At 39.5% G+C, this 13,019-nt stretch overlaps 1 protein-coding gene across 1 annotated transcript in view; it reads right to left on the bottom strand.

Annotated features, from left to right (window-relative positions):
- Positions 1-13,019, bottom strand: part of ROGDI (rogdi atypical leucine zipper) — a 590,903-nt gene that overhangs the window by 333,779 nt on the left and 244,105 nt on the right. The window contains exon 6 of the mRNA XM_069210699.1: positions 6,693-6,788. Within this exon, the coding sequence (XP_069066800.1) occupies positions 6,693-6,788 (96 nt within the window). The remainder of the gene's footprint in view (positions 1-6,692; positions 6,789-13,019) is intronic.

Genomic DNA, 13,019 nt, shown 5'->3' with positions numbered 1-13,019 from the left:
CATTTCATTTGTATTATAGCGCAGGTAGTGGCTGACTTTACTAATGTACTCAGCTATTTACATAAAATACAGATTTGTTCTTTGCAGTAGTCATATAAACCTTCTGCGCTTCTTTATGGCACTAAAACTGCCACTAGACAAAAGTCTGATCCTTTTGCAGCAAAAAAAAATAATCACAAGACTTACTTGACTTCTTTATTGCTGCCTAAAAGCTACAGTTGAAATGCGTCAGTTGAAGTGTGTACACTGCTTTGAAGAAGCAAGCTGCAACTGCAAGACAACTGGTGGCAAATATATTTGTGTGTGTGTGTGTGTATATATATATATATATATATATATATATATATATATATATATATATGTGTGTGTATTTTTTTTGGTAGTTGTAGGGTTGCCTTGGGGGACAAAATGGACCCCAGGGAAACCCTAAAACTACAAAAAAAAAAAGAAAATGGCCCCCACAGGGGGTCGCCCTGCCTACGGGTGACCCCCTGTCAATTTCGTTATTTATTTATTTAAATTAGCCCATGGGGGTGGCGCGATCGCGCCCCCCAAGGGGGCCCCAACATTGAAATTAAAAAATATGGCCCAACAGGGGGTCGCCCTGCCTATGGGCGACCCCCTGTCAATTTCGTTATTAAAAAAAAAAACATTTGCCTCTGGGGTGGCGTGATTTCCCCCCCCCCCCCCCCCGAGGGGGCCCCAACATTGAAATTTAAAAATATGGCCTGGGAGGAGGGGGGGGTGGGGGGGGGGACCGTTTTCCTAGGGGGGCCGACCCTCCCCCCCCCAAGAGAAATCCCTGGTGTCTAGTGGCGTTTCCTGGCCCTCGATTGCAGCTGTGCTGCGATCGAGGCCCAGGAAACGCGTTCAGAAAGGCCTCGTATGAAAGGGGAGAGTCTCCCCTTTCATACGAGGCCTTCCCGAACATGGGGAAGGCCGTTTTCCCCATCGGAGCAGGAAGCGGCTCCGATGGGGAAAACAACACTGATGTCACAAAGGGGCGGGCGGGAGGAGACACAGAAGCTCTTCCGTGTCTCTCAGGGCTTAAAAAAAAAAAAAAAGAAAATCCTCCCATGTGTTGGCCACTGCTCGTGACCCGCACCAGGGAGGTAGTGCGGGCGTCGGCCAGTGGCCGACGCCCGCATTAAAGGGGTTAAGGTTACAACATTTGTAAACAAAGCACTATGACCGAATGTGCACAGTTTGCCACTGGAACAAAGCTATACCCGACTGATGAGCCCTAATAAGGACAAAATCGGCCTTAGGTTGATTGTGTTCCGGTTCAGGGAGGACCTGGCCTAGCAGTTCGGGCTGTATGGTTTCCACTGAAGCAGGGTCAAGAGTGATTTGCATATTATGTCAATAGAAGTAGCGGAGCACTCAGTTAGTAGATTGAGAGTCCTTAGAAAAAAAATTAAGTAGTTTTAGTATACATTATTGCCGTGATAAAAAATCCCAATATTGCACACAGAAAATAATCCTTCACTCAGTTTTAGCTATCTATAAATAAAAAAAAAACGTAATTCTTGACAATAGAAACAAGGTTCCAAATAAACTGACGATCTTGATGATTAAAGAATTCAGCCGACATGTTATGCACCCCCAAGGGACTATTTCAAGGCTTATAAAAACAGAATATTGAAACCTTTATGACCAACTAGCTAGATTATAACCAGTAAAAATGTTTTAAAAAAAAAAGTCTATTACCAAAAGTAGTTGGAGTGAATATTCCCAAGGAAATAACGTGGTTAACTAACTTCTATGTTAACCCCTAGAAACTACACCATCATGAAAAATGGCCAGGTCCAAACTTAGGTGGCATGTTGTGCTAAATAATGATGCGCTGGGATGCAGCACAAGTAATTACCAGTGGCCGAGAATATTTCAAGCATTTCATTCATCATTTTTTTTTAATACTTTGCTCCACTATTACACAGCATCGTTGTTGTGGGACTCTTTAGGGGCACTACTCACTACAACATTAAACATGCCAAAAGTGTTAACAAGAGATTACCAGATTAAAACTCATACATTGTAAAGAAATGACTTCCAAGCAAGGTCTACAAAAAAAATCTTCTCTACTCGTTGTTCTGGGTTACATCGAAAGATATTACATATAAGCCTCACCAGGTATTGCGATCATCCAAACACAGGCTGCCAGCAACTGACAGGGCGCACATATTCATGCAACTAGCATACCTAGTGCATTCCGTTTACACATAGAGAGAGAGAGGGGAGGTACAAGACACCATACTACCTCCCTAAAACAAGAACTATTTACACATTTCAGCACTCCCCCAAGGTTCTTTTAACCACGAGGTTGAGTCCACCCAGGTGGTAATATCCTACCTGGGTGGAGATCGGTGATCAAATGATGAAGTATGACACTATAATGAGTGTGAGACCACCTATTCCCACCCTTCCCCAAAACAGGTCTTCAAGACACGGTGATCACAACCAGTATCTTGAGCTAGATCACAGAAAAGAGTGATCTTATCACTAGTCGGACAGACCTTGAAAGTTGGTTCACTAAGATCCGCCCATACCCCTTGTGTACATGATACCTAGTGCATTTCACCACACTACATCACTCACTCACTCAATGCACAAAATTATATCTACATGTAACAGTCATTACGAATAAACACACTGAGGAAAACATACATACAAGTTACCACACCCCTTCCACCCTTCCTGAGACAATATCACATACGCACATTGGAAATATAACACAACAGGTGTGCAACCCATCCTAGTCATGCGAGCTGCACAGAGAACTACTAAGCACAGCCATCGCACAACCTACACTCTGTCTCCTGCAAACCACACTTGGAAAGTTAAAAAAACATGCAGCTCCTCTGTCAATGGTGGTCTCTTCACACTGGCTGGAAACTGCGCAGTAGCCAAATCAAGGATGGTGTCGAAAAAAAAGACAGCCTGTACTAAAATATTTACTAAATTCGTGCTGCGGTTAAGAACTGCTTCGACGTTCAGAAAGTGAAAGTACAATGATTTTTTGCTTTTCCACCATTGATGCGTTTTGGCCACACTAAGCAGCCTTTTTCACAAACAAAGATCGGCTTGTGTGTACAACTATTTCTACACAAAATCACCTCCTGTGTCACCAACAGACATACGAAACAAGCTCATGAAATTTTTCTTTTTTAAATTTAAATGTTGAGTAGCTGAAATATAATTCACAACTGATTTTTATTTGCTCAACAAACGCCTTCCCTGTCATCACAAGCAAAAATGAGTACATTGGCATAATAATGTTAGTATTTTTTTCGAAAAGATACGGTAAAACTTGAAGTCCAAAATTTCTGAGTAAAGTCAAAGACATGTCGATACACACATTAAATTCTAAGTGGTTTCTCTAATCTACAGAGTTGCTTCTATCTCGTGGGTTTCTAGGCACTGAATAAATTCTGAAATATTTCAAACCACCTATGTTACTTCCGTGCATTTCCTGAAAGTGACGCGCTACAGGATAGCTCCTATCAACATTTGGTAACTCGCACAGGTTGGAGAATAAGTTTATGTGCCTTTAGAGACGTACTACTAACATATTGCTTTGGACATGGGCACTTGGGAATGTATACGACAAACTCTTTTCCAATGTAGGGCTCCTCATACTTTAAGTGGCATGCTGGTGAGTGGTGAGACAATTTAGCATTAATGCAACCCTGACAAGCCTTTCATTTGTGGCATTTTCTAAACCCATTTGTACTTATTAGCCACGTTGTATGACCTGTCATTTCCAGGCTACTACTCACAAATTCCTGCCTCACAAACTTGACTCTCCTAAAAGTGATGAGGGGCTTATTGTGCACAGTTTTACCTACAATTGGATCACTCTTTATTAGAAGCAGTATTTAGGTAGAATTTTTCTGATGGCACCATGAACTTGGCTGAACCCTGTAATCAATCAACTTTCCTATTCCTGTCCTGTTTATTTGACTTTCCCGAGGTTTCTAAATAAATATTAATTTCTCTCGGTTAGTCACACTTGCTTTTTGTCTTGCCTGGTAAATTATCTCATTACTGTAGCCTCCGATAAAAGGGTTACGCTAATTCCTCCTGCACCTGCTTACAGGCAACCCTTTCACTGCAGTTTCTCTTGATTCCCAAATTCTCTGCATAGAGGATATTGCATTTCAAAATTATACAGATGTGAGCTTGAGGTATGCAGAATGGTGTTTCCTGCAGTTGGTTTCCAATACAGTTTCATGCGGGATTACCATTATCTACATACACAGATCAAGGAAATGCACTTCTTTTGCACCAATATCACCAGAAGACTTTACATTGAATTAATTGCTGTTAATTTTGGCCACAAATCTGGAGGTGCTGTATATTGACACTTTCCATGTAATAAACCAATCATCTAAATTTATTTTTCCCATTCTTCAGTGCACCAACTTGGCAGCACCTACTTCTCTCACCAGCCCATATACAAAATAGCATAGTTGGGGGTGAAGCAGGTGCCGATAGCAATGCCCCTGACATGTCTGAACAGCTTCCTGTCAAACAGAAAATAATTATTGCAGAGGCACCATCTGATCATGCTGAACAGCATTTGAGTAGGTTTCCATAATGAAATCGGTCTTCCAGATAAGAAATATCCTTCTTAAAAAGTCTCCAGTATCTTGGACATATGAGGGTAAGCTTGTTATATAATCTATCAGAAAATAGTCCACGCATTTGGGTGTATTTTTGAAAGTTCTTTCAATTGTTGATATTATTGGTTGCCCCGGTGCAACTTTCTCATATTTATGTAATCAAGTACAAAATTGGAATTCTCAGGTTGTGGCCTAAAAATAGATTCTTCCTGGGTTAGCAGGGCTTCATTATGCCTTTTGAATGGAACAAGATGGTATCTGATTTTGACTTGGCTTATTTCATCCTTAGTTGCTGATACATAGCATGATGGATCATTCAATTGAGTGTAGACTTCGAGTTTATACATCTCTAATTGCCAGAGCACTGTATTTTCACCCTTATCTGAACCCCAAATTACCACATCAGTTCTTTTATGTCAACTTGTCCATAATATTTGCATATTTCTTCTCTTCACTTGATCACTTGGTCCTGCAATTTGACTTTTTGATGTGGAGCTGTTTAACATCTTGGATGTCCAAATTCGACAAAATATCGCAGCAATCCGGCTGCATTACTGGAATGGAAGCTGAAAGGTGTTTAAAATCAGTTAAAAATTGACCAGACACCTCTAGTCCCATTTCTTTACATTAGCTGGCTTTCTCTCAGGCTTTCACCGAGACCCAGTGTCCTTTCTTCCAATTCATGTAGGGTAATCATCAATTTGAGATTAGATATCTGCAAATCCGATTGATTGCTTACAGATGGAGTTAGTCTTTGCTTACCCGCTGAATGTTGGGTTGCAAAAAGCCTTTTCAGTTTAAGTTTTCTTGAATACGTGTAAAGATCTATTCTTGTCTGATTATACTGAAATTTACTGGCTATGCAGAACGAGAGCCGCAAGGACAAAATGCATTGCTCTTCATGAGTCAGATTTATAACAGAGAGATTAACGACTGTCCTAGGCTTCCACTCCCTTGTTATCTGTGTCGTGTCTGGTTTGACTTGATTGAATCTTATGCCTCTGGAGCCCCATCTCTGGTTTTTCCTCCTCTTTTTGGCTCCTTTCTGACTGCAATGTATCCTTGAAAAATGCAACTCATCCACTACAGTTGGTAATGGCACTGTGCCTGGTTTAGAACCCACCACAATTGCCAATCACGCTTCCACATCTGGCTACACTTCTGAGCTCAGTTTTGAGACCGTTTCAGATACATGTTGCTCTTGTCTTTGTATATTGCTGTCACTTAAATGTTGTCTGCAAAGACTGCCAAATCTCCTACCAAACGTGAAAATCTGCCCTCTCTTGTAGCGAAGTTTGTCTCTACAAATGCAACTGGTTTTCTATTTTTAATTGTGTCCTCATGTTGCTTGAGTCTTTCATGGCAGACCTACATTTGTTCTCGAAATCCTGCTCATCATGTGCTTTGGTATCAATATTTCATAGCTTTTTTTTCCCAGCAATTTCTTACGATCCATGTCTGTATATTTCTGCAATGGATAAACAAAGCAGGTTGGGACAAACAAAGCCCTCATTTGTTAAGTCTTTAATTTGTAGATAGAACCCATTTTTTTTTTTGGAACAGAACATTCCTTGTAATGCCAATGTGCTCTATGCTACATATATGTTCATGGGCTCCTGTGCGGAATAAATGGATTTGCTCACTGTTTCTGCATCCATCTGTGTTGGTGCCCGGGACAGCCTGGTGTTGCAGTGTAATTTAAGATTTTCTATAAATTACTTCCCACTACTTACATTTTATTTGAAAGGTAAATAAATATGTACAATAGGAAGGTTGTGGGAGGCAGGGAAAGAAATAAAAAAAATAGATGGTGCATAAGATCTGGAACTGGTGAAAACTCTACCTAATGAATCAGTGCCTTATTAATTTAAAGGACATCAATCTGAAACCTTAGGAAGAAGGACCAGAATGAGCAACCGCAACTTTAACAGGCAACTCATGGACCCTGTACCAGATGATCGCTGGCGTAATTATGGCCTTCACACAGACTAAAATGTGCTATGAAATTCATAGAAACATAGGAACAAAGAACAAATGCATTGTCATCACATCCTGGAAGCCACTTGCCTTGAGCACTTCTGCCCCAGTTTGAAACTTGTAAGTTTCATCTCTGTTTGCGAGAAGGTACATTGCTTGATTCACATGGTTTCTTGCATCTTGAATCTAATCACAAAACATATAAGAAAATTAGCAAAGGGAATTATTAGCATGGAAAATAGCGTTCAATCACCTCATAAAGTAATATCTGTTTACTTAGAACAATAAAAACAAGTTTAATTCAATTGATGTTTATTTTGGATTAAACAAATCCATAAAACAACACAGCAAGAATAAAACCTTACAAAACAGTATATCGAAAACAAGGCCTACACTGTAAATATCAGTCGTGACATCTTATATACTACAAGACATTTGCTAGATATATTTAAAAAAAAAACAGGTAAAATCAGCTGATATAAAATTGTGCAGATTTGCAAAAAAGACACATTAAAATAGATTTAGATGTGATGTCTAGGAGCACTGCAAAAACTACAGTCAAGAATTGTACCAAGAATGAAGGCAGCCTCACGTTAACGTTTATAAGCAACAGGCTGACTTGAGAAATGAACACAGCTTAACAGTCATGCAATAAGGTGCAACAAGCAATATGCGATCATTTCACAGACAAAAGCATTATATCTAATTGTCCACACACTTCCCAGGAACTTCGCGACCGAGCATGCTAATAAAAGGGACCAGAAATATTCTGAGTGCTGTTGCAAAGTTCATTTATACCTGCTAATAGCCAAACTGGCTTAATTCAAGTCTTTTTCAGGCGTGTGTGCCATGTAAACAAACACAATTTGGGGTACTGTTTCGTTGTGGTGTTTACAGCTCGGGCAAGTCAGTGACATACCTGCTTGTGATGCCCAATTAGCTGTAAACACCCTAAGTGGAGGGGAAACAATCCTGAACTGGATATATAATTTTTTAGTGTCTGGGTTAGTAATACAGTCCAAAGATTGTCCATACAGTGGGATTGTCTTAAATAGAGTGAAGTCTGTAGTATAAGTCCATCTAGTGTTGATATGGGCTTTTCTCTGGGCCACCCACTGCCAATATAGTTCCTTGATTTGCTCTTTGGAGGGTAATGGCTCATGGTCTGCAGACTCCCAGAACCTCGGCAAGATCAAAGAAGACAGCACGTTCCTAAATAAATAAATACATTTTTCTTACCGAGGTCAGAAGGAACTTGGGATCAAAGATCGTTAGAAGGGAGTCACCCAATCTATCAGGGTGATATTAAGTGATAATTGTTTTACTCAGGTAAAGGGGTTATTAGTCCGATTTTGAGAATACATTTAGCAGATAACTTTGATCATTTCATTAATTATGCAAGGTATGATTGTGCCGTACAGAGTAGCAGTGAAATTATTTTAAAATCTAGATTAACATGGCGCTTATGTTTACTGCTGAACCGCTCTATTTAGAGTTGTGTTCAGAATTCAAGGGGTTTCAATATGGCACCTGTTTTCCACATTGAAGCAGTACACTCCTTACACTCTAGATTACAGGATTTACCGTACTCTTTAATTACAGTGTTCCTTATTTAAGGCCCATCAAGATGGTGCCAGAGTTTCAGGTACTAGAACGGCCAGACGCCCGGTGCTACAGGTGCATTCTCCCTGTCGTTCGTGAGTTATGCTTTACATTAAATTGGTTTAACTTTGCATGGGTAGCAAGCGATCTTATGTATATCCATGCTTAGATGTTATGCTCAGTGTAGCGTTTTGATCCCATAGCTTTTTGTTATGTTTTATCCAAAATAAACGGAGATTGAAACTCCTAACTTTGATGTTTGTGTGCTCTGACGCATAAGCGGACTTACAGACTCGCATACCTTATGGTTTAATTCTAACCACATGTCATATATGGTATATACTTTTCTGTGTGTCCCTGCTTTTGTTCCGTACCCTGTAAGAGAGAAAATTAATTTATTACCAGTAATAATAGGTTTAGATGTTAACACCCTATGTAAAGCATGCTGCCTATTTATGTACTTATTTTGAATGGTAAAGACATGCACTGGTGTCCATCCTGCATGCAAATATAGATTCTTTATGCCATAATCTTTAAGATTACTCAGAATGTAGTCCTTTGCAGATATGTCGGTTTCTAAAAATACAGTGATGTATTATCGTGCGCGTTCTATTATATCTTAGGTTAAACACTACCTACAGCCTGTCAATCGGCATATGACTATGGATTATATATGTCATGAATGATTAATAACTTGGAATGCGGTCACTTGAAGTATGTTCGGTCTGGATAGTGGTTGAAATCATGTATAGTAGAATTAATTTAGAACAGCACCTCAAAATGACTTTGGTGCTAGTTGGGGTTAGTTTAATTCAGGGTGTCAAGATATGTAATTTGACTGGAATATTTTATGTATCTTTCCAGCTTGTGGAATAGGTTGGATACACTTGGCCCATACATGGACTTTGCTGGTTGAGACTGTTTACGTTACAAGGTAAGGGGATACTGAATGTCTTGACGAGGGTCCACATGTGCTCATTATTTTAAAACAATATTATTTTCCACTGGTAATGGGATACACTTATAACGACAAATGCTAGGTAGGAAGCTTTTGCATGTATAGAGTATTTACTTAATGATGGTGTCGGGTACTGCTTTGGAATTAAGATGAGCATGTTCCTGTAACTAGGTTGTGGTGGCCCAAGTGTTCCATCAGTTCTTATTACAATATACTTTTCATTACAAATCAAAACTATTTCCTACGTGGGTGATGATGGTTCCTCTGGTGATGGTACTACAATGGGAGTCTGCTCTATAATGTGTCATAGGCTTCTATTGCTTTGGGTGACTCTTGTCTCTTGGGTGAGTTTACACACAAATAAGTTTGCTCCTCCTTATATTCATTCTTACATATGGATTTATTTTAGCATTGAAAAAGTCAGCTGCCACTTATTCAACATTGACGAAACACGTGTTGCAACTGAAATGCAACTGGTCTAAACCTTGCTTTATCTACCATTAGCTTTGGCCCATATCGAGATCCAGTGAGTTAGATAGGGAGCTTGTGGGAAGTGAAACTTCTAGTGATCTTGTGTTTAACTTTAGTCATGTCAGATAAATAACAAAACCCCCGAGTTCTGTGCCCAACAAGTTATTAGATATAGGTTCATGACAGTTCTCAATATAATCATCACCATGTTTACTTTAGTGCAGACTTTGAAGACAGTCTGCAGCAACAAAATTTCAGATCTGGAAAAAAACGTCCAACACCAACATGCCACACTTGCAAGCCCCAGAGCGCCTTCCTTCCACAACACATCTTCATTAGCTTTAATATGAGTTCCAACAACAAGAAACTAGGGTGTTTGCTCGAACTATAGCTTTAAAACATTAAATGCTTTTAGATGTATATGTTTTGCATAATTCTGTCATTTGATTGTCAGGTCCAGAGACATAAGTCCACAATGCCATAGTACATAGTTGTAGTCTTCAGTCTGAGTAAGTAACTAAATCCTTTTGCAGTGTAAACCTAGTCACGAATCGCATGCTACGCAGAGATTATACACTAGTTTATTTTGTTTGAATTCTGGACTTGTAGTCCTAATTTATAATGGAATTAGCAAAACTATAGCTCCCAGAATGTAGAGAAAAACCAGGTCTGGAGCAGAACGTTACACATGGACCTTGAAAATTTGGGAGAATTGGTGTTAAAAAAGATCTTTTAATTACATGCATGATAGTATTGACACAATATAAATAAAATGTAGTTGCAACAAAGTCATTATGCTAAGAAAACTGTGCTTATCCTAATGTTGATAAATGTAGGCCTCGATTTTCAAGTGTCCAGTGTGCTTGCAACCATCTCTCTGCATGTAGTCATCTTTTTGTCTATATTGATGATTCATGCACAAGCAATTTTGTAAACAACGTTTTAAGATTTACTGTCACTTTCTCATGTATGCAGAATGTTGTTTTTTTCCTTTTAAAGCTCTGTAGCACACCTTTTGACTGACGGTGAATTTACCCAAGGCCTCATTTACTGGAACCATGTAGGGATTCTTCATTAGGAGACTTGTCCTTGTATATTTAGAAATGACATTTGTATCAACAATGGAGGTGTCCAAAAGGCACCATGGATGGGAATGACACAAACTATAATATGCAAGTCTGAGATAATTCTGAGTGTGTAAGCTCAGAAACTATATTGTCCGCTGTTTGATGTGATTGTGCCAAACTGTATGACTCTTCAACAGTTGTGCTAAGTGCATGATCTCCATTGTCTAACGCATTATAAAAGAAGCCTCTTGTGGGGTGGAGGGCTCATTCTTTACCCTTCATTTTAAGAGAAAGCACCACCACACTGCTATGACCTCCGATTAATGATTTTGATTAATTCATCACACCTGAACTGTATCTAGTTCTATCAGAATATTTCCTGCAATATACTCTGAGCTTTATGCTATTGATTTAAACGACTAACTGACCTATTTCTAAAACGTATTATTACTTATGTAATATTTTTAAAGTTCAATAAACTGTCATGGTTTTATTAGACTATTTGACCCATGTTCATTGTATAGCCTAATGCACTTTGTGGTTTACATTATACATGGTTACACCAGATCCAGCTGAGAAGCAATGAAATACTTGCATGATTAACATCACTCCCTGTCCTCCAGAGGCGCTTTAATTTTGACAGAACAAGAAGGTGTCATCAGATCATCAGAAACAGTTAAGACAATTGGATCATTTAACGGAAAGGGGTTGGAACCTTTAGAATAAAGCGATGATTGGTCCTCAATATTATTCTATTGTCTCTGAAATGTAAATATGGTTCATTTAGAGTAAATGCTTGAATTTCCCTTATCCACCTGGCTGAAGTAAGAGCTAGTAAAATGGTTATCTACCACAATAGATATTTGCTCTGGAGTAGACTGAAAAACATGCAGTTTCTTACTTGAACACCAACAACAAAATCTAGCCCATTTTGCTTCATAACATTTGTTTGAAGTGCGGGCTCTAACTTTTTCCAATAACTGCCGTACATTCATTAGGTATAGTCAGAGAGGCAAATTCATTGTCGCGAGGAGCAATGCTGATGAACTGAGTGACTATCATTAGATGAACCACTTGTCCCTTGCTCGTTCTTCAGTAAGATGATAGCGATCTTAGAGGAATATGTGGCCATTTGGAATGGAGAAGCAGTTTTGTGAACCAATATTGACTTGGCCACATCAGAGCTATTAGTGTCGGACTGCACAGTTCCTGTGCGCTGGACTCTGTTTTTGTGGAAACATGCTTGAAAACAATCAACAACTCTTGTTCTGAGCTGTGGCAAACAGATCCAGGTTGGGAGTACCCCATCCACAAGAGATTTCCATTAATTGTGACATGTGTAGTTCCCACTCTTAACATTTCTTTGATGTTCTGTGTAGCAGATCTGTCCATTTTCTTCCCACTAATGTTGTACCATTCAGGAACTTTTGTGGCGAAGGACCCATCTCCAAATGTGCTGTGCTTGTGTTAACAGTAGTTTTGATTTTGTTCCCTCTTGCTTGTTTAGGTAAAGCATAGTAGTGGCATTGTCTGTGCACACCAGTACTACCAAATTCCTTACTCTAGGGAGAAAGGACTGACTTCCTAGAAACATTGATTTAATCTCTAGCAGATTTATGTGTATTTTGGATTCCTAGGGTGTCCCATTTGCTGTGAATTTCCAAATCTTGAAAATGTTGTTCCCACCCTTCTAGGGAGACAACTGTAATAAAATGAAGACAAGCGCAAATGATGATAGGCCTGGGAAAATATTGTCTTCTCTCTTCCATCGTGCCATTGCTAGCTTCATACTTGAGGTAATGCGAATAATGTCCTTGAATGACCCCTGTGCTTGCACCAAAGGGATGATACTAGATGTGCTATACGCTGTATCCTTTCTTTTGTGGGGTATGCTTTGCTTGTCTCTGTTTTCAGGTCTGCCCCTAGGAACGTAATCCATTTTCACAGGATTAGTGAGGACTTTCCCCTGTTTAGCTTTTGTCCTAGACCTTTGCAGAGACGCATGCAGGCCATCACAGACCTTCTTGTAGACTGGAAAGATGGACCCTTGATGAGCCAGTCGTCTACGTATGGGAAAACCTGATGACCGCTTCTTCTTAAGAATACTGCTACCGGCGCCATTCACTTAATGAAAATTCTCGAAGAAGATCAAAGACCAAATGGGAGAACTTTGAATTGATAATGGCACCCTGCCACCTCGAACCGGAGATACTTTCTGTGCTTTACATGAAAGGGAATGTGAAAATAAGCATCGAGAAAAATCAAGAGAAGTCATAAAATCTTGAGCTTAGAAGATGTAGAAATCCCCTGGAGCGAAAG

Source organism: Pleurodeles waltl, chromosome 10, assembly GCF_031143425.1.
Source record: "Pleurodeles waltl isolate 20211129_DDA chromosome 10, aPleWal1.hap1.20221129, whole genome shotgun sequence".
Taxonomy (NCBI): Eukaryota; Metazoa; Chordata; class Amphibia; order Caudata; family Salamandridae; genus Pleurodeles; species Pleurodeles waltl.
This window is presented reverse-complemented; position numbering and strand designations above follow the sequence as displayed.